At 40.7% G+C, this 23,271-nt stretch overlaps 1 protein-coding gene across 2 annotated transcripts in view; it reads left to right on the top strand.

The window, feature by feature from the left end:
* The first annotated feature begins 3,709 nt into the window (after positions 1-3,709).
* Positions 3,710-23,271, top strand: part of bcar1 (BCAR1 scaffold protein, Cas family member) — a 46,932-nt gene continuing 27,370 nt past the window's right edge. Inside the window, exon 1 of one of the 2 annotated variants that reach the window (XM_006782270.3) lies at positions 3,710-4,330. In XM_006782270.3, the coding sequence (XP_006782333.1) occupies positions 4,319-4,330 (12 nt within the window). In that variant the 5' untranslated portion in view covers positions 3,710-4,318. Of the gene's footprint in view, positions 4,331-17,438; positions 17,806-23,271 lie in introns of those variants that run through there. The other variant, XM_006782271.3, reaches the window with a different exon arrangement.

Below are 23,271 nucleotides of genomic sequence, written 5' to 3'. Positions count from 1 at the left end.
TTGACCTTTCATACCCCTCAGGATCTGGGAACATTACACCATCTATAGTGTAAAACCTGACAGGCCAAGAAGCACAAGGACTCAGATGATCTGTCTGTCTTGTTAGGGTAGAGGCTGTAATTATGTATCTTTGTTGGTGCCGACCAAAACCACAAACACAATAATCTTGTTTTCAGTGAGCTCAAAGCAGAGCCATGCAGTAGTGGTAATACTCACCATATTGATGACTCCAAAATAGCTGAATCATAATATGGTACGTTACAGCTGCTGTTTATTAAAAGAAAAAATGTTACTTCATCCATAAGACCGTTAAGTACCTCAGTCTGCTGGCTGATTCACAGATCAAAGTGTACTTCGTAGAATTTTAGTATTAGTAATAGTATTTTTTTGTTTGTGATAAGCAAATGTATCCGTTAGGTTCAGTGGACAAATGGCTGCAACAGAAAGTGAGACTGATTGGACGTTTCTGTGTTTCCTGGTCCTCGTGTGTGTGGTTGTACCTCTGGTGTTTTATCAATTAAGGAAAACTGTGTGAACTGTCTTATTGCTTTCATCGATAGAATCAGGATAGTTTTGTGTTTAACATTATTCAGATTGTCATGGAAACAAATCTGTATTTTGCAGAGTTTGAAGCTCATTATAAAAACCACTGTGTACAGTTGGCAGTTTGTAGTGTTACTGATTTACGAAAAAAGACCCTATTATTAACACTGCAGACATATGACGTTTAAATGTTCAAGAAAAAATAGTTTGCACATCACATGTAATGATTCTGCACATATAGATGGAACAGAGTGAGTCTTTTCAGTAGAGATGCACCGATCGATTGGCTGGTTTTTAGCTGATTGGCGGTGACCGTGAATGTGCGAGTTCTGCCTTTCCAAAAGTGTAGCTACTGCATTCAACAACAAGAAGTGCAGTTCTCCCACCCACAGCAGTGCACACACTCAAATCAATATAAACGAGTCATTTGATTTCATGCCAGTATTTTTAATGAACCAAAATGTAATAATGATTAAATAATATGTGGTTGTCAGTGTAGCATCTGAAGTTTTCTTATTTTCACAGCTCTGCCAGTCTGTGTATTAACACTTTCAAAGTATTCTCTTACTATTTAAATATATTCAGCTGAACTGCAGGTTGTGGCAGCTGAAAGTAAAACTTTATTGCTCTGCTGAAGCTTCTGATGATGACCTCTGAAAGATGCTAACAGTATAGCTAACAGCAGTAACCAGAACGTGCAGGTCTTAAAGAAACTGCAAGTGGGATTACTGCAACATAGTTACAGCTGTGGTAACCGAGTCACTGCGTCATGGAAGAAGATGAGACTGAACCAACATTGTTGCAGTCATCTTGAAATACCACTAGCAAGCACTGCTAGATTTAAAGAAAAAACTATGCTTATGTTTCTTCAGAAAGACTTTGTAAATTTAGAGAACAAGAACTCTTAAGGATTAGTGCTGATATTAGCAGTGTGTAAGGACAAACACAAACAGCTGGGTGAAACACATTCATGTCAAAGCTTGGTCCAAAACATTTGTAGCTGACCTTTGAACTTCTGGCATTCTCCACAGCAGCTTCCCACATCACTTACTTAAAATACACGTTGACCTCGGGGTCAGTGACTGTGAACCCCACATCAGGCGCTGCAGGGGCACATTGCTTTGTGAACTTGCTCCCTGAGACACTGATAGACAAGTGTTGAGCATTGCAAATTTTGTGGAAGATGGTTGGTTTGCCTCAAGATGAAAGTGTCTGAGCTGTGATTTTGGTTATTTGTAGTTGGAGTGTGAGTCACTGGAAATTAGCATACGGCGCAGCATGTTTACACACTCCAGACAAGAAGTAAGATGTTTCAAGTTTAAGCCCTGGGGGACTGAGGCAACCGCTTGCAGTTTCTGTTGAAGAGTGGGAGGTGACTGTCCATCCATTCATCCTTCCTTCCTTCTTTCGCTTATCCGGGGTCGGGTTGCAGGGGGAGTAGCCCAAACAGAGAAGCCAAGACCTCCCTCTCCCCGGCCACCTCCTCCAGCTTGTCCGGGGGAACACCAAGGCGGTCCCAGGCCAGCCAACAGATATCTCTCCAGCATGTCCATGGGTCTGCCCTCCTCCCAGTGGGACATGCCCACAACACCTGGCATCCTTGTCAGATGCCCGAACCACCTCATCTGGCTGGACAGTCACCTCCTTTCACTGCTCCTTCACATCGAAAGGAGGTTCACTGACCCATTAACTAAATTCAAAAAATCCAAACTATGGAAACTTATTGAACTTCATGTTGGTACTTAACGAAAGCAGAGGTGGGTGGCAACATGTAGGTATACCAGTAATACAAGCTTTATAGAAGTGCACAGGATTTTGAGGAGTTTGGATTTTTTTTTTCTGGTCTAAGAACAAAAACAGCTATAGCTGGTCACATGACATTCTGAAGTCAAAAGTTAAAGATTGCTTGAATTTGAAAAAAAAACAAACAATCCTAAACATCCATAGAAATCAACTGAAACAACACAGCAGGCAAAGCATTTTATTTATTTCATTCATAGACACGCTCCCAATTTGGCTTTGATTCTGAATCTGTAAGCCCAAATACTAGTGGCATTTCTCCCATAGCCACCGTTCATTAAAAAAAATCATAAAATATTATAATTCAGCAACTTTTGGCACAAGCATTATGTGCAATAAACATATATTTTATCTTTTCTCTTCTGCATATCCAGTTAAGTGGCTTATCCCAGCTGCCATAGGGCAGGTGGGGGACACACCATGGCCAGGTTGCCAGTCTGTCACAGGGCTAGCACAGAGAGGCAGACGGCTATTCACACTCAGTTTTAGAATCACCAGTTAACTTAAGCGCATGTGTTTGGACTGTGGGGGGGGGGGGGGGGAAGCTGGAGTACCTGGAGAGCACACATGGGGAGAAGATACAAACTCAGCACAGCAAGGCCCCGGCCAGATGACTTCGAACCCAAGACGTTCTTGCTGTGAGGCAACAGTCCTAACCATCGTGTAATTCCTGAACATGAATTCAGTTCCTGCATTAACACCATATTTGTAACATGAAGCATGCAGAAGTATAGTTTCCGAGTCTAGACTGTAGCCCAGGAGTGGATGAGTGCATGATGGGGGTTTTATTGTTGTTGTTTTTTTAGAAAAAAGATTTAAACTTCTATGATCCACACATTTATTTCTTATTTTCTGCATTCTGAAGGCAATGTGTAAATTTGATCAGGTGAAGATCATCAAAGTGTGTTTTATTTGATCCATCTTTAAATAAATACAATAAACTCAAAGGTCTATTGATTGTCCTATGCCAGTTTTTGAACACTAATGTATTCTCTTATTCTAGCAAAGCAGGTACTATAGCTGTCGTTTGGTTTGGTGATCATCTTGGGGTTTCAGTAAGCAGAGATCAGCACAGATGTTTTTGAGTCTGATGTTTTATGAGAGATTTAAATGCATGGACCTATAATGGTGATCTTGTTAAATGAATGTTTTCATTAAAAAATACTCCATCTGTTTTCTTATAATTGGATTTGATACAAAGTACACATCTCCTGAGAAAGCTACCCAATAACGGATGCTTTTTCAAACTTCCTTTCTTCTTAGCCAGCGGGTTCACGCTGTCTGCATGTTTCGGGCTCTGTACCAGCAGTGCGGTGTTGCTGGTGCTGTATGTCATTCATACTGCCAAAGGCCAGCAGCACGGCTGGTACAGCAGTTGTCTGTATCGGTTATCGGTGGTAAATGGTCACGAAGACGCGGAACCGCTGTAGTCTTTTCGTGTATTTCTGGAAACACACCCCAGCATACCTCAGAGGGTAGCACGCATGTATCGTAAATGTAGGCCGGTCCCTTTAAGGCAGCGCTGGATGATCAGTGCTGGAGGACGGCGGTAGACCGGGACAGGCACGGCTCTCCTCCCGGTGGATAACGGCACGGACCTGACAGCACGCTGTTCTGACGAATGTGCGCGGTTCCGGTCCCTGAGGCCGAGCGGAAGCTTTTCTAAAGATATCCTTGAAGGAATCTGGGACAGAGAAGGGAGCGGCAGGAGACGAGGCGGAAGCCGGCTCTGCTGACACACAGGCGGCAGCACAGGCTTTCATGCTGCCGCTACATCCCGCACTAAAACACTCCGGTCTGAAGAAGCCCACAGCCGCCGTGTCCGGCCGGACCTTTGCCTTTTCTTTGGAGCTAACCATGGACGGGATAACGGAGGACTGACACTTGGAGAGCTAGCAAGAACAATTGGTAGTGTTAAATAAACCAGCAGCAAGCGACGAAGCACCGAGTGGTCTAAAGCAGGAGCACCAGCAAAATGTCTGTCCCTGTGAGTATGTCAGCAAACACGTCGCTGCTCGTCTCCCATGTTTCATATTTGCCGTTTTCTGTGGAGCAGGACGGAGCACGCATAACACTGACAGCTGTCTCACTACAGCACACACCCAGTCACATAGCTGCTGTTAGCCTGGCACCGATTGAAACAGCTACACACTATAATTAGCAAATATGTAATAAGCATTTCTAATTCATAAATGGACTGAGAGCCTATGGCTGATGAGGCTAACGTTGACTGTACCTTTAACTAGTCTCTGCCCGCTAGTAAAGGACAGTGACGAGCCAGTGTGCCGGAGCTCTGTGAGGCCTGAGCCTGGCTCTGTGGTGGGCGACAGTTGTGTGTGTTTCTGGGCTGGACACACACACACACACACACACACACACACACACACACACACACACACACACACACACACACACACACACACACACACACTGGTTGTAATGCATGTATATGTGTGTGTTTTGGGGGTGGACACACACACACACACACACAGTGGTTGTAATGCATATATGTGTGTGTTGTTGGGTGCCAGCTGCATTATTTGGATGTTGTAGCGGCGGATGTGAGATGGCCCTGATGGAGCTATGCTGCTGGTCTTTATCGCATTCCTTAACCTCTCATTTAAAAACAATTCCTGGAGGCTTTACCTACTCACGCGCACGCGCCAGTGCTGTACGGTGTCTGTTTGCCAGAGAGTACTCAGCTCTTACTTTAGTTTGAATTGTGCTGCTTCCATCGTTAATGACGCAGGTTATTAACACCGGTGCTCAGTGGTCCTTTTAAAGAAGTAATGCGAGTGTTGCCTGACATCCACGGTGACATTTTCCTGGCCTATTTGCAGCGGGACTGCACACCTAAAGGTGGTACAGATGATACATTCAAAACAAAAATTTGGTGTGTACTAAAAATCTGAATTGACAAAACAACAATGGAAAATTAATACAATTAACAAATTTACTTCATTCACCTAATTTCTGCCCACTGGTTTAATTTCAGCTCATTGTAAGAGTCATGACTTTTTCTTCTGGTGAATGCAGCTCATACAGAAGACCAATAATATCAGTGGAGCTGTGGACATGTTATATTACTGAAAGTTTCCTAACAAGTGTTGCTCAGAACATAATGAGACAGAGAAAAGCCGACTGGGCCTGCAGGTCTTGTCAACTAAGCTGTCTAAAGTTTTTGGTTGCCTCCTTGTTGCCCATGCAGTGTAGCTCTGCTGCTAGCTAATGGCTGGTGTGGTAAACATGGACTAACACAGAGGTGAGATGAACAGATCAGCACTCTTGTTGTGAAAGTCTGAGTCGACATTTTGAGTCAGGGTTGGACCAAAATCTGTGTGTTAAATGGATTGGCTTTTATAGAGTCCTTGTTTTTTAGCTTCAGTTCTTTAAAAGCACTTTACACTACAAACCAGAGCAGAGAATGGGGTCATTTAGTATCTTTCCCAGGAACACTTTGGAAAAACAACCTTTCTATTAGATTACACAACCAACTTCCTGATCCACTGCTCACTCCACACTGTGCACTCCAACAATACAATGGTGTAATTTGAGGTCAATAAAGCTTTAGGCTGTGATAGTTAAACATGCAATGCTGATCAACATTATTCACATCCTGTTATTTATTGTTATACTTTGATAGAATAGAATAAATATTTAGGGATTACATAATCTTTTTTTCTTTATTTATCTTTACAGTAGATTGTCAGAGTGAGACAATATAAGATTTAAACATTTCCAATTTTTTTTAGCAAAACATCCAGATCTCATAAAACCTAACAGCAAACAAGCAGTGATGTGAACTGACAGCATAATGTCAGTTCACATCACATAATGTGTTTCCTTAAGAAATGCATTGCTCAATAATCAATATCACATATTTCTCTGAGTAATACAGAAGTCTCGCTGTCTTAGATGTGGAGAAATCTTGTTATTTAGAACACATTAGCACATCACATCTGCACAGTGCAGGTTTCTTTGGAACACTTATGATTGTGTATGTAATTAGGCATGTTTTTAATGATATTATTTTAAGTCTCTTAAGTAGTTTTAATCAGTTATTACAATTATTATAATATTTATATGTTTTTAATTCATTTCTTCTTATTCAATTTATTATGTAAGTTATTAATAAACTTGAGAAAATGAATAGCCCTGCCTCATCAGCACTTAGACTAGATTATACATGTGCAGTTATCTCACAGAAGCAGGGAGAAGAAAAGATTCCAACTACAAATATGTAAAATAATCATATTCAAGCACTATTATTTATTTATTTATTTATTTAAAACCCAGACCATTGGAAACATTGAAAATCCGATCTATCGTAGATAATACCTGTAGCATTAATGCAACATAGAGCAGGTTCATCTTAAATACAATGCAATAAGTCTGTTAATCTATATCTATATGTCTATGTGTCAGTCTTAATTAATAACTTTGTTGTCACTATGTTGTTTTTTGACAAATGAAAGTCAAAATGTTGATGTATGGAGGTGGCAAGAGTTTAAAAAATACAATATAGTAATATAGGAATACTGTATTATATAGTATCATTTGTATAGATATTGATATTTTGTTTATGTGCAGTTGCATTTTTAAGTAAGTGAATGCATCCTCATTTACACGTTCAAAGATTCAGGACATTGTGTTAATTAACAGTTCACATTGTCACATTTAGTGTGCCTGTTCAAATAAATGCTTAATGAAAAGCACTTTAAACAGCCTAATTATTGCTTTCAGTGCTCAATGAGACTAGAAGTGCAGGCTGGAGGAGAGTCATGTCAAATGCCAGTCAAATGTTGTGATTTAATAGCGCAGTGTTTTAGCTGTTCAGCTGCAATAGCAGTTGTTGTTGTTGTTGTGTTTTTATTTATTTTTTATTAATTCTAGTAAACCAAATGATCTGTCATATGTGAACAAGGCTCACCTGCTGGTATAGTCTAAATTCTGTCTCTTTATATCTGAAAGTGGGAAATAAACTCCCCAGTGTGTGTTTATCTCTCTCCAGAGACATTAGTAAGATTACTCAACATAGCTAGGCTTTCTTTGAGTTTGCTGCCTTCATAAAACCTGAAACAAATTTAATGAATCATTCTGCTTCAAAAGAACAAATTCAGCAATGTGTGACGTAAAACCTGAGCAGCACCAAGCACGGGTAGACTTTCTGTTGATGAGTACATCTCAAAATGCTACTTGCCACACTCTTGGGTAAATGTTGTTCCCAAAATAGTAAGGATGAAAACAATGTTGAGTCCATTACTGTGTTCTGTCCTCTAGCTGTGCCAGACAAATGCATACACAAAGCATTTTTTGCCGGCAGTATTCTGTGAAGACCCACCACTACACAGCCTATAACTCTGATGCTCTGTCTAGCCCCCTAGCATGTGGTCTGTGTATAGTAGCTTTTACCAGTCTCCTGTGAGCTACCATTAGGCTAATGTAAAAAAAGCAACTATGTGATAGTATTTACAATGAGTAATCCAAAGAAAACCCTCTGACAAAAGGTCTGTCCATCCATCCGTCTGTCTTGTTCTGCTTATCCGGGTCTAGTTCCCAGGGGCAGCACTCTAAGCAGGACTCTCTCTGTCGGCCACCTCCACCTGCTCTTTTAGGAGGACAGTAAGGCATTTCAAAGCAATCCAGGAGACAAAATATCTCTATTGTGTCCCAAATCTGCTTATGGACATTCCCAAAACACCTGAACCGGGAGGCATCCAGAGAGTGTCCTGGCCAAACGAGTAAAACACCCATTTGGCCTCTTTTTTAATGTGGAAGAGCAGGGATCCTACTCTTAGCCCCTTCCAATTGACTGAGCTCCTCATCCTCTTTAAGGGTAAGCTCAGAAAACCTTTGATGGAGATTCATTTCTTCCACTTGTATTATAGGTGAGGGTGGAAAAGTAGGTCTCACTCAGCTCTGTCTTTAATACAGTGGACCAGTGCAGTGTCCATATCACTGTGGATGTTGGACATGAAGTCATGACTCTGCTTGTGACCAAGACCCCAAGATATAGATTGGTTATCATAAATAAAACGATGAAGTTGCAGAACGTTTGTAACCATGAATGCAGAAAGTGTTTTTGTCCTGTGTGAAACTGGAGCCTTGCCTTTTCACATGAAAATGACTTTACTGTTCAGGTATGTAGAAGTCGAGCCCACTTTGAGAGGACTTCTAAACTCAATGGTACTGTCATCATGTGTAATCTGTTGCTAAGCATGTGTTTCACTATTGTGGGAAATGCAATACCCCAACAGTACCATCATTTTCCACTCATAATTTGTTTCAAAAGTTAAAATTCAACACCAGTATTAATGTGTGCATTTCTTTTATTGAGAACATTTTCTAACTTGTCTGTTAAAATTCAAACTAAGGCTACGTCCACACGTACCCGGGTATTTTTGAAAACGCAGATTTTTCTATGCGTTTGCACCTTTTGTCCACACGTAAACGGCGTTTTTGGTCACTGAAAATGAAGATTTTTAAAAGCTCCGGCCAGGGTGGATATTTTTGAAAACTCAGTTTTTGCATTTACGTGTGGACGAGAAAAACGGAGAAAACGCAGAAAACGCAGCGTCAAAGGTGTGCGCCTTTTTTGACGTCACACTGTGCGCCACGTTATTGTTTCGGTGAAATGAATTTCTACAATACTGTTACTGTTAATTGTACTCTCTGCAGTGTTTAAATGCTTACATATACACACACAGTTACTGTCCCTCCACACATACGACTCGGTTCTGCTTCTATGCCCCAGCTTTGTTTACTTTTTCCCACCGAGGCTTCTAGACTTCTGATTGGCCAACATTTCTGCACGGTTAGGAATATATTGCCACCTGTTGCTTTGGCATGTTCCTAGCAGCGTTTTCCTTCATTTCTGCCTTATGTGTGGATGGGATTATTTTTTTAAAACAAAAACGGAAAATCTTAGTTTTCAAAAATACCCGTGTACGTGTGGACGTAGCCTATGTTGGATAACATGAATGAATTATTTGATAATTAGATTTTTGCAGTTTGAATGAAGTAAAAGACTTCCTGTTGGCCTGATATAAATGAAAAACAGGCCAAAGAGTCTATGCACACATTGTAGAAGTGGAGAAGATATGAAAACCACCAATTTTCTCTTCATCATATCAAATAACTCCACCTACCGGTCTTTAAAAGAGAGACATTGGTTTATGTTAGATTCTGTCAGAAAGACAAGGGTTGAGTCAGTTTTTGTCGTCAATGGCGAAGGCAGAAGTGATACACAATGTCTGTGCCATCAGTGTTTTTACAGTCTTACTTACTGAGTCCACTCAGTAGGGCAAAGCTGGCAAACAGGTCAGGCTTCTTAGGTATACACCCCAAGTATCCACAAGACCTGAACGTGATGGGTAACACACTGATTGCATGTCCTGGATTCTTGAATCCTTCTAAGGTTGCTGTTGAGCCTTAGGAGCAGGTAGTCACTCAGTATTGCTGTTCTCCAAATGTGAGAGTTCTGTTTACAGACCAAATGCAGTATGTCCCAGAACTGTTGTGATGTAATCAGCTGGTCTTTCCTCTGGTTAGAAATCCATCCATGCATCTGTTAGACAGTGCTAACCACTGCGTCACTATGCACCAAAATTCCTTGAATTCTTGAATTTCTATCATTGAGGACTTTCTCTGCTTATGTAGTGCGCAAACTGTAGGTGTGGAGAGTGACTGATTGGCTATTTAGGGAAAAGGACCTTTTCTCTCTCTATTTAAATACAAACACACACACACACACACACCATCTTAAATCCCACCTTTCGCCAGATCTTAACATGCTCTGTTGAGATGTTTGCTATGAAAAGTGCAAGTGTCATGATGAAACGTGATGTGTGACAGTTGGGGACAGGGCTTTACGTGACGGGAGATACTGCCTTTTCATAAGATGGTAATTTAGATGTTCATCTATCTTTGACATCTTAAGTTGTCTTAAAAAAAATAAATGTGATCTGTGAAAAGCAAGAATAGGAGTGTGCAAGTTTATTTTGTCTAGCACAAACTCTTCAGGCTGTCTGTCCATCCGTCCCATTGTTACAAACACGGTATCTCTTGAGCACTTTCAGTGAATTCTGCAAATTTAAACCTTTGCTTGGACTGAAGAAAGAACTTGTTATATTTGGTCAATATGACCAATTGTTCTGCTTTATGAAGCTGGATTTGGAATTATCCAGATAGTTGAAGGCTTAAACCCAAGTTTTTAGTATTATAAAGGGACCGTCACTTCTTACTGTGGCGCACCACTGCTCCAGAATAGCTTATCTTCCAAATTAGAGACCACCAGGTAGGAAATCACATCTTTTTTTCCTCAATATTTTTTGCCACTGTTTTGTTCTACAAGCCTGAAAACATGATCGTAAAACAGAACACCTCTATTTGTTCTTATGGACCTTATGTCAGATTTGCATGTAGTCTCAGTGTTATGTTTGATGCTGTTTTTGAAACACCACCGTGGCTGCACTTGAAAGAATGAAAAATGTTGTGTTGAAATAAAAAATCTTAAACAAAAACGATCTGCAGAATAGGACAAAATCATTCAGGACACTTAGACAAACACAAAACAAGGCAACACAAAATCAGTGCAGAGATTAGAAGAGGCAACTGTGTGATTGTGTGTAGTGAGTGTACCCTTTTCTGTTCAGTCCTGGAGGAGAGAGGGAAGTAGGGGAAGAAAGTTCTGATTTGTTAATGCTGGAAAAGACACTTGGAATAGGTGTGAGTCCACCGAACCAGAATTAAGTGTGAAACTGCAGCTCTGCAGGGCAGCTGTAGTCAGGTCAGCAGTGATAATTTTAAGGTTAATAAGCAGGAATTTTTCTATGTTTTACCTTTGCTATAATAAGCATCATTTAAATGTTTAGACTGGTTTTGTAGACCTCTGCTGGAATAACAATTATAATCCATCAAATTTTCCCGTGTCTTAACGATAGAGTAATGATACTCTGTTAACTTGCACAGACAGAAGCGTTGCCGACTTTTCTTTCTGGCTTCAAATAGGCTAAACTTTATTAATATAGTAGGTGATTTACAACTAAACACTAATGAAAGTGAAAATGTAAAAGGACTGGTATTTATGTGCTGCTCACTGATGCTTTATTTTATGCACTTGGGAAACTGTCTGTCTTACATCCACACTCAGTTAGTGTGGACGATGTCTTCATTTCATTGATGTTGTCAGTCACAGAGCTGTGAGGGGGACAGGCAGGGTACACCCTGGAAAGGCCGCCAGTCTACCACAAGAGAGACAACCGTTTACGCTCACATTCACACTTATGGACAATTTAGAATTACCAGTTAACCCATGTCTTTGCACTGTGGGAGGAAGCTAGAGTTTCTTGGGAGAACCCACACAGAATGACCCAAGCTGGCCTGTGGCTTCAAAATCTGAACCTTCTCGCTGTGAGACCACGGTGCAATCCAGTTTAGCACCATGCACCCCACCTTTCTGCCAAAGGATCTTAATCTGTTCTTCCCATCTACCTCTACGCACTGGTCCATGGTGTGGGATGGCATCTGTGAAGACTAAATTGCTTGGCTTGTGGTTCACAACCAATTCACAGAAAAGGAGCTAGACTGATTGAACTCATAAATCTGGTGTGTGTGTGTGTGTGTGTGTGTGTGTGTGTGTGTGTGTGTGTGTGTGTGTGTGTGTGTGTGTGTGTGTGTGTGTGTGTGTGTGTGTGTGTGTGTGTGTGAGTGAGTGTGCATGCGTGCGTGCGTGCGTGCGTGCGTGCGTGTGTGTGTGTGTGTGTGAGAGAGTCCAGCCAAGTTGCACTTACCCTAACTGCAACTTGGTTATTTGCAGTTAGGGTTATTTTTCCATTTTTACCCACCAGTTAAAAATGATGGCTAAAAACTTTTTTTTTTTTTAACTGGGTCATTTTTTCTGTACTAATCATGTCTGTACTTCATGTCTGACGTTTGGTATCAGTGATGTTAGTCAGATTCACAGCAATGTCCAGTTTTTTTAAACCACCTATCCAATTCAGTGTCACTGTCATAGTGCACCGAGAGTACAGAAAGCTGGTATGCTATGTAGCAGCTGGAATGGTAAATGGTAAAAATCCTTCCATAATCCAGGTAACTCTTATTTTCTAAAGGATACAGAATAAAGAGCAGCCAGGCTACGCTGCTAATTAGGCTGCTGTAAGGGCAAGAGGTCAGCGAGGCAGCCTGATGCTTTAAAAGTCATCAGTCAAATGTTAGCATCAGCTCTAAAGCCAAGAGGCACACAGAGTGAGGTGAGATGGTTGTTTTCATGTGGTGTTTGCTTCTGTGACGTCTTAAAGATTTATGCCATTCCAGCAGTATGCAGTAGAAAGTGCAGAAAACAGACAAGTACTCTGCTACTGTATACTGGGGCAGAATGCTAATTAGCCTACTTTACTTCTGATGGCCTATAAAAAGAACGCACAGCCCTGGCAGAGCTTTTTGGGACTTGTCTGTCGTCTTTCTTTTCCTCTGTAATGTAACTATGTACATGGATCTGTTTATTTGCTAGAGTTATACTTCCCTACCTGGTAAGGCCTGGGAGATTCATTTTAGTAAGAATTCCTGGTCCCAGCGGGTTATTAAAACAAGGTATCCGAGATAAACGGATTTCTCTTTACATTCATGTTCAGTATTAAGCTCCTTTTAATTTCTTGCAGTGTAAACCTGGCAGGTTTTCCTCTTCTGAACAAATTCAAACACGCACACCTTTTAGCACAATTCGAGCCAAGATGACTAAAAGAGATGTTTCAAAAGACCTCAAAAACCTGTCCAGAGGAAACAAATGTTTAGGAAAAGAAGAAAAAATTAGTATGTAGAACTTGTGGAAGGAGGGTGCCTGGAGTTGCCTCTTTCTGCCTTGGCTGATGCAAGTTTTATGTTACAGTACAAGAATGAATCATCGTTGTGTTTGTCAGCAGAAACAGGTTAGACGTGGAAGAACTCAGAAAAATGTTTTGTTTATTGTATGAATGACAAAGAAGGCTCCCGCTGACTGAGGGATTCGATAAACTGTGGTTTAGGTATTTAAATGCTGTTTTTTTATTATTCATCACCAAAATATTAAACAGCATGGGATAATTTCAGTGCTTTGAAATGTTTTCAGAAGCATTTTTGACATGCAAATATTCAATCTTCAATAGTAACGCACAGGCTTCTATGATAATGACTAGCAAGTAGTCAGTAACAACAGGGTAGCAGATACATTCACAATGTAAGTCCCACTAGCACCCCCTCCAGTCAGCTGTCGTTGCACACAGTGATTATAAGGACTATGCAATGCTGGAAATCAAAGTGATATCTTTTCTTATTATCTTCAAGCATGTCCAGCAGGGAGACGGAGGCATGCCACAGAACCATCACATTATTTAGAATTTCTTTCCCATTCATTTTTAGTAATCTGCTGAAGGTAAGATCAGGAGGAACCACAGTCAGTACAGCTGGCTACTTTAAAGACGTGATATCCTTGAAAAATATAACTGGTAAAGCTAAACAGGTGTCATCAAGTCTATTTGGATGCGCTTTTTACAAAACAGACAGTGTAGTTTTTTAAATGATGTTACAATGAAGAGGACTTTTTTTTTTTCTTCCACCTCTACAGTTCAGGAACACGGTGGGAATGAGGCCCATTGCAGCTGTCACATGAGAGGAGGTGGAAAACACCCTGCACAGGTCATCAGTCTGTCATAGGGGTGACACAGACTGACAACCATTCAGCAAATATACAGGAAGGAACACGCACCCTGCACAGACAGGCTGTAGCTGGCTGGTGGACTGGAATCCAGGACCTTTTTATTTTGAAACAACCGTCCAAAATACTGTGATTGGAGACATGTTAAAGGTTGCTGAAAGTAAAGTATTGCTGGGCAGGTAAAAAAAAACATACATTGCATGTAATCAGTGATACTGGAGACAGTCAGTGGACTGTTAGTAGTAGAAGCTAAGCAAATGTTTTCATACTCATTATGTCAGAGGACAATATTTGAGCCGGACCTGCATGGAGTTTCCCATAAATATGGACCGTGTGTAAGTGTTGGAGTTCTTGGCTTGTTCGTAGCTCAATGTACTGTCCTAACTGTGTGTAGGGTTTTGTGTGTACATTTAAATTTTTGTTCTTTTGGGGGTTTTTTGCACATGCAAGTGCAAGTTTTTTGTCCAACAGGTGATTGGTGAGAAGATGCATATATAATAATTCAAAAGACTGACTTCTGTGTATAAGTATACAAACTGAACTGTAATGGCCGATGTATTGCTATCTGCCTCTCATCCTATAGGCAGTGTGTAACGCTGCCTACAATGGCTGTTATTGTGCTTCGCTGTCAAAGACCTGATTGTCAGACAGTAGAACAAAGAGTTCCCTCTATCAGGAAAAAGTCTGTGCCATGAGGCTAATAGAATAAGAAATATATTTTTTGAAGGTTTTAGACAGCAGTTCATTGAACTCACTACTAGATATGAATGTACTGTGAAACGGTTTTGTTCTTTTTTCAGTTAAGAGTTTTGGTATGTCTACTTCTCGTACTACAGCCACTCTATAAGCCAGTATCACAAAGTATGTGATGCTCAGCTCTGATTACTACCTTTAAATGTGAAGGACCAGGTCCATAAATCACAAATATCTAGTGATGTATCTGCCGTATTAGACCAATAACTGCTTGAAACATTGGGTAAACAGAGCATACTACTACATAGTACTACTCTCTGCTCTATGTAGTACATTTCCAGTGTTCGGAGGGTTTTTTACTGTTGCACAGACAGTTTGCCATTTAGGACACAGTTTTATGATAATGGCCCAGATGGCTGTAGATGGCTGTAACCGAGTAGTGAATAGAGTGTATTGACACCACACAGTCTGATACTGAAAGAAACTACAGTTGACGAAAAAGACTGTTGACCTCCAGGATAGAAGCATGAAAGACGTAACAACAAAAGTCTTTTAGACAAAGAGCTTTTTTTTTTTTAACCAATTTCACTTAAACTTCTGCTGTGAGTGTGCTGACGCTGATTACATTACTCTGTTTGTGTGGGCAGAGCAAAGTGGAGGGGTCAGTGGGGATTTTTGAAATGAATGCTTGTGATATGGACATAATTTTGTTTATACATCACATAGATGGAAACCAAGCCGTGTGTGTGTGTGTGTGTGTGTGTGTGTGTGTGTGTGTGTGTGTGTGTGTGTGTGTGTGTGCGCGTGTGTGCGCGTGTGTGCGCGTGTGTGTGCGTGTGTGTGTGTGTGTGTGTGTGCATGCGCACATTGTCTTGAGCAGGACAAAGTTGACACTTCTGCTGGCTCATAGATAATGTTAGCTGCTCCAAGGGCAGTATACCTGCTATGTTTCATATGCAACTACAACTTTCCCACCTACACGTTATCCCACTCTCTGCTGCCAGCCCAGCAGCCAAGGGTAGATTTTGTGTGTGATTTTGAATCAGAACAGTGATCGGCAGTGTGGTTATGCAGTCAAAGAAAGAATGTTCCTGTTTCAAACCTGCTGGCTAACGTGGGCCTCTCTGTGTGGAGTTTGCATGTTGTGATGTTGAACGTAGGTGTCAGTGTGAGCATAAATGGTTGTCCATCTCTTTGTATTTTCCATGTTATAGACTGCAGACCCATCCAGGGTGTTTCTTGTCCCATGGCAGCTGGGATATGCTACCCTCAAATGTATAAGCAGTGAAGAAAATGGTTGAATAATGATTTCTTTCTCTTAATTTAATTTACGCTTGCAGTAAATTAAAAAGAACTCCCAATCTGTTTGGCTGAATGTAGGTTTTGGGTTTAATCTCCTAAGACCTAAACTCTATCATGGCATGCATTTTTTAATTCTCTTTGCCTTTCGGCTGATTAGCACCTGATGAATGTAAAAACAAAGAATTACCAGATGTTTTTTAATGTGAACATGGTTGAAAATTGGTGTGATCTTGTGACCTTTGCTCTAAGCCTTGACGAATCTTTTCATTGACGTATTTGAAAATCTCTGAAAGAGTGCTTTCATTATAGTGATAGTTGTACTTGTGCTGACTTTGTTCCTTGCATCTTAGAAGAGGATCGATTCTTTTCCGGTGTAGGAATTGCTCAAGGATACAGGCTGTTAATGGCATGATTGGTATACAATGTATGAAGAGGGGGCAGCTTTACAAAAGGTAATCTGTGTGTTGGGAAGTGTTAAACTAGTAGCTCATGGAGAATGTATGCCTTCACAGAAAGCTTCTCTATGGGTGTGTCCCCAGATGATTCATTGTCTATGGAAACCGACACAGTCTTACAAACTTTATTACTTTATTATTACAGGCTTATTACTTTCAGTCCAGGGTGTCCAAGAGGCCGTTCAAGGAAGGAATGGTAGACTGACTCCTGGTCCAGATCTCTTGGAAGCCACTCCAACTAAAAATATTAAATCCACAGCCATGTGGAACTCCTGATCTAGTTTTGAATTGACATTTTTTAGTGCTAAACAAACATTATTAGTAAAAGTTATGTCTGGTATAGCCACCCTCCCCCTTCTGCACATCTCCATACCACCTCAGCCTTGTTTCTAACTTTGTCTACAAAAAGCTGAACCTGAGCTGTCCCTCTGTTGTACTATTTTCTATCCTGTCCCCAAATCTGTATATTCCTAGTGCCTTGGGGAGGGTTGTGACAGAAGGGGATATGGCATCAGATCTTTACCAGGTCAGACGTGGATCAAAAAGGAAAGTAGTTTGTCTCTGTGTCTTTTATTCCGAATTTATATTTTTTTCAATAATGGAAAAACATTCTTTAGAGGCAGGGAAGTGCCTGCAGACAATTGGAACATTTTTTCAGATTTTTGGATTATAAAGGGTTAATTGATTGTCACATCCACTGAAATACATTCATGTTAGTCATTAGCTCTTTAAGGCTGGTTGCCAAAGAAATGCCAATCTGACAGTAAAGACAGTAAAGCTATGGCATGTTCCTTAGCGCCTGTGTATGAGCATACCAGAGCACTGACACGCTTTCTCAGCCTGGGAGTAAGGACACTGGGAGGGCTTATTTGCATGATAAGAGCTCCTCAGGCCAATAGACTGAGTGGACAGAGGAAATATCATGATTCAGCAGGAAGTGACGTGTCGGGTTACACACTCCGCCCTCTTTTCCACAGCAAAGACAGAGAGATCAAGGCAGAAAGAGGGGACGAGGAGGGTACAAGTAAATGAGGCAGGCAGCGGTCTCATTCTTGCTGTGTGAGATCACACAGGGGCATTATGTGGAGATCTGCTTGACTGTTGAAAACAAGACTGGACAAGACAAAAGAAGAGATACGGAGAAGGAAAATAACAGGGAGAGTTGGGAGAAGGACATAGGAAGGAAGGAGGGTGAAGGAGGGGACTTGGAGGAGTTTGGAGATCTTTTGGATCTTGTTGCACAGAGTCTCACAGGGCTGAGCTAAAGCCCTGCCTCGGAGTTAGCACAGCTGCCTTGCTTGGGACAAAATGAACTATCTGGTGAGTGTGTATGACAGTTTGTTTTCATGCAGAATCACAGCCCATACAGCATGCTGCCTCTTTAAGGTGATCCTTTTTTTCTAGCGTTTGTCTTACTCCTTTAATTTCAGTGGTTTAGTGTGTTTTAGCAGAGCATGCTATACCACAGCTGTGAAAGCACAGTGAAGGAGAGAGAGCCAGACTGGATTTAACATTTCTTCTGTGGACCTACCTTTTGTTGGCTCTCAGCAGGGTATGTGTGTGTGTGTGTTTGTGTGTGTGTGTGTGTGTCTGTGTGTACACAGCAACATTTCAGGCATGCCATTGCATAAATAAACCTTTAAGTTATGTGCTTTAAGAAAAAAAATATCCAAAGTAAGTGAAATTTCACACTTATAAGTTGGATTGCTGAATATGTATTTCAAAGTATAGCAAAAAATAAGTCACTAATGCTTATAGTTGTTAAAGATACAAAGCTACTGGTTCTTTTAATCTTTTTTCTTTGAGTGCGTTTTTGGACAGAATCAGAGCACACAGAGCCGCCATATTCACCACATTTAGCTGTTTGGTTTTTCCACTATCCTTTCCACTTAAAGCCAGAAGCCCCAGTGGACCTAGAAGGAGAGTTTGGGGGGCTTTGTGACTGAAAAGAAAGAGAAAAAAGAAGAAAAAAAGATCAGAGAGATGTGGTCTGTTGTTTTGCTTACTCAGAGGAAAGTAGGGAGAAATGTAGGTCTTATGGCCAACTGACAGTCAAAGGCAATCCCTTGGTTGAGTTAAGTGAGCAGAAATCAAGGCAGAACAGGATGCCATGTGCTGATACAGAACATGACAAAGATTTAGCTCAAACAATGGGGACTTGATGACTGGAGAGACAGAATTATGGTTTGATAGGGAGGGGGGGATTTGTTTGATAGAAAGAAAAAGACTGCTCCTTCCTTGCTATTGTTTCTGAATGTTGGCTCAACACTTAGTCTGTGTGTGTGTGTGTGTGTGTGTGTGTGTGTGTGTGTGTGTGTGTGTGTGTGTGTGTTTGAAGTAAGTACTGTAAGGAATGTTGCACATAGTTAAATACTGTAGAGCAGATTGCTGTGTTTGTAACGAGTAATTGCCTGCCAGTAATTAGTGTGTAATCAATATGAAATAAGATTCCAGTGTCGTGTGATTTAGATGTAAGTCTCTCAGACCTTTTCCACTGACTCCACAAGCCTGTCCTGTCGTGTTAGTGTGTGCGTGTGTGCTTTAACATATTCACTTTTAGTGAAAAATAAGGGCTGGAGACAAACTGCATTAGCATTAGCTAACCAGCAACCACAACAAAATGAAGATGTGTTTAAGCATATAGCCCTCTTGGACTGTATACTCGAAAGCAGCCTTTCTGTGCTTTCAGATATATCACACAGTTAAGTATATAAGGAACCACAAAATCACAAGTGGTATATTTAGTGAATAAAATCAGTGATTAAATGGATAAGGAATAATGAAATGTTTGGAGTCTCTCTGAGACCACAGCATTTATTAAAGTCCAAGAATGCAGTTTCTTCCTAATGAAGTAAAACATCATAGTTTTTGAATCAGTTACGCAGATTAATTAGGTTTTGATACTATTTTGATACTAAATGAATAATGCATAAATGGCTGGTTAAATATTAAACAATTGATGGATTACGCCTTTTATTACTTCATAAAGTAATAGGAAGAAAGGTTAGCGAACACTTAAAGCTCCTAAATGTCTTTAGAGATTATATAGTTTGTTTTATTTTGATGCTAAGATTTTCACTGGGAGTGGGCAAAAAGGAGAGGATTAGAAACGAGTGCGTCAGACGGACGGCTCCGTGGAGTAATTTGGAAACAAGGCTGAGGTGGTTTGGACATGTGCAGAGGAGGGAGAGTGGGCACACTGGCCAAATGATGATGAAGAGGGTGCTGCCAGGGAGGAGGAAAAGAGGAAGGCCTCAGAGGAGGTTCATGGATGTAGTGAAGGAGGACATGCAGACGGATGGTGTGACAGCGAGGGATGAGTTGAAGGCAGAGGAACTGCTGGAAATACTTAATGTGGTTGAGGTGAGAGAGCCTCCTGTATAAAACATGCAGCAGGAAACAAATGTTTCACCCACTGTCCAGTGATTAATATTAGCAGTGATTTCAGCAATCCCTCATCTGAGGGACTTGGAGAACAGTGGAAAGTGGCTGAGTGAACACAGGAGATGGATATTGCTGTTCCACCCCCACTCCCAACTGCAAGTATAAAGATAGTATTATAGTGCAGGATGATACGGAGATACTCTATTATCATCATGATTAATATTACAAGTGTAAGGCACTGTGATTGTCACTGATGCCTCACAGCAAGAAAGTTTAAGTTCAAACCTTCCACCCACAATCCAAACACCTGTATGTCAGCTTAACTGGTCATTTCAAGCTGGCCTTAAGTGTGGAAGTGAGAGCTGTCTGCATGCCTTAGTCCTTCCTCACCCAGTGCAACAATGCAGCGTAGTAATGTGTCGATGGTGCTGTATGTCACATGTTATTCATTACAACTGTATTAAAACTTAATTTACCATTATGGATTGAAATATACATATAAACGTATAATGAGCACTATTAAGATTTGCCAGAGATCTTTACTGAGTCAGCCCATACCTCTTTGTCAGTGTATTCTGCCCTTACTGATTGAGTCATCCAGGCCTGACTTACAGCAAGAATTTCCCTCTGTCTCCTACATGACGCTTGACACATACAGCAACACCATCTCTCTGTCTTAAGCATACCCAGCATCTTTTGACTTTTGGTGATTAGGTGTCAACCCTCATTTACCAAATCTCACATAGACTGAGTCAACAAACACAGTAGTCTTTAGTGCTGTGCTGGATAGATGCTATCTTGTATTTGTAATAAGTCGAGGTTTGACTCCGTGTCACGGAGGTGCTGCCCATACACCAGCCAAGTGGATCCCTTCTTCTCATGGAACCTATTGTGCCTGAAGTCACCGTCCTGTATAAGGGAAGTACGTCAAATAATCACAGTCAGAAGTCACACTGTGTTAGCTATGTACCCAGTTGTGGCTGGTCTGTATATGTATTGGTAGGAGTTTCTCTTTCAGATTGCAAAAATTGGGCAGATTGCACTAAATTGAACTGGAAAAAAGCAATTCTTCATTTGGGTCCAGCATCACTGTGATAGTTGCAGCTAGGATTGTCAGTCTGTTTGGAGTTCTGTGGGAGATGATATCAGAATGAGCACATATTGGCATGGGTGGGCTGCTCTAAACTATGAGTGCAGTACCAGAGCTTTGGCTACGTCCTGCAACTCTTGACTTAGACCTCACTCCAAATGTTTAACATAGTTCTAGTCTTAAGTAATACTAGTGTTTTGATGAAAACTAACCTGAGGTGATTTATACTTTGTATTAAAGCATATCCTCTCGATGCATTTTGTGACAGTAACTAAACATCAGATGAGTCCTCCACTTTGATGAGGTCTGAGATGCTGATATTCAGTCCCTGGTTTAGTCTTTCTGTATCACAGTCAAGTGAAGTAACAAAAATAACTGTTGCTGACAAAAATAATTCCATACCAGGAAACAAAATAAAATTTTTACTAATTAATATTTTGTTGACTGTCTGTCTGTTTAATTTGATCTGTGTGCTTCAGAGCAGCAGAAATCACTTTATATACTACTTAGATCACTGGAAATGAATCAAGAAACTGACTCACTTCTGGAAACTGGTGATGTGATATTACCAACAGTGTGCATGCCCAGAATAATCTGAGCAAGATTTAAGTCCTCTCGGCATGTTTGGTTAATCCTGTATTAGCTCTGTAGATTACTGAGGAATGTTGATGTGCACATTTTATTTTTGAAAACAGAACAATGTGAATTCTGTCGGATGGTGTGAAAACACTTATTACAAGAATATTTTGGCAGAATATTAGCAGGCAACAATGCTAACCAGAGTACCGAAGTGGCAGCCATGCCAGGACTGGGCTTAAGATCGAGTCATTGTGGTCTGTCTGAGTACACCTTCTTTAAATACTTGTCGTGTTGGTTGGAGCTGTGTTTGGACCATTGTTCTGTTGAAGAAAAACTTGACTTTAGTCAAGTGACTTGAACATTACACTGGAAGAACTCATTTCTGTACCTTTCTTCCTGTCTCCCAATACCAAAGCACTTTCAAGCATTAATATTTTGATGTACCATCCTTAGTAGGAGCCACTCATGTAACATTTTAACTGATCCTACTTCTCACTGGTGTTCGTCTTTCATCTAATGTAATAATGCTGCTTTGTTAGAAAGCAGCATCAGTGCCCACACTGACTGGAGCACAGATTTCTTGGGGTTTACTAGGTTGAGAGGTTTGGTGAAGTAACTGCAAAGCTTAAGTACATCCTAGCAGATTTCGACCTGCTACAGCCACATATGACACATTTGCTACATAACAACCCCCGCGACCCTGAAAAGGATAAGTGGAAGCAAATGGATGGATGGATCATGAAACAGCCATAAACATATTAGTCTTTTTCTCTGAAGTTGGGTATTTTAATGATCGATAGAGATGGTTGCCTCGATTGGCCATTTGACCACAGTTTTTTGCACTTACTGATTAACTTTATTTTTCTCGGTTGGAGAAGAAAGTGCTTTTTTTATGTTGAGTTAATATATACCTGCATGTCTACCCTTGGTTTCACTTTACAGTAGAGTGCAGTTAGAGGACAGTCAACAAGCTGTTGACAAACATCAGCACGGCGCTGTAACCATTTGTACTTGCACTCCTTTACTATATCTGTTGCTTCTCAGAAAAGTTCACCGCCTTCAAACAGTCAAAATAGAAGTCGAGATCTAATTTTTGGTAAATCCTGCTGTGCACATGGATGAAAAGGATTGCATAAATTTCCAGTTAGATCCTGTGGTTGTGAAATTAGTATTTTAAACCAAATACTTTTGGTTGATGTTTCTGTGGCATTTCTGGGGAGAGTTTTTCTTTTTTCTTAAATTTCAGTTTTTTAAGATGATATTCCAGTGTACTCCATCACTGCGATGTCTTGAGTGATGAAATGCAGTGTGTACACACACACATTCCTCTATTGTATATTCTTAACATATCATAGACTAAGTCACACTTACAACGTATTCTCTTCTATAGACAGAATTAAGAATTTACCTGAATTTTTAAAACACGACATCAAAAACGCTACTGGTATGAACTTTAGTTCAGTTAAATCTCTTCAGTAGTAACACACTCCATGTGACTTCTGACTTTCAGATTCTTGCAGCCTCGGTTTCTCACTGTTGTGTACAAAGAGGAGCTGTTTTCAGCCAACCAGCTATCTGTTATGAATAGTCTGCCAGCTATTTAAAAGTTCCTACCAAGATCATCTGTCATCAGGTTAAGCAATATCTGGCCACACCTGTGTGAGCCTGCCCTGTTCTCCAGGCTACGAAATCACTGCTGTTGTTTCTGTTGTTAGTCATAGCCTGAAGGCAGA

The sequence above is a fragment of the Neolamprologus brichardi genome, chromosome 7, assembly GCF_056152115.1.
Source record: "Neolamprologus brichardi isolate AB-2024 chromosome 7, ASM5615211v1, whole genome shotgun sequence".
NCBI classification, from domain to species: domain Eukaryota; kingdom Metazoa; phylum Chordata; class Actinopteri; order Cichliformes; family Cichlidae; genus Neolamprologus; species Neolamprologus brichardi.
This window is presented reverse-complemented; position numbering and strand designations above follow the sequence as displayed.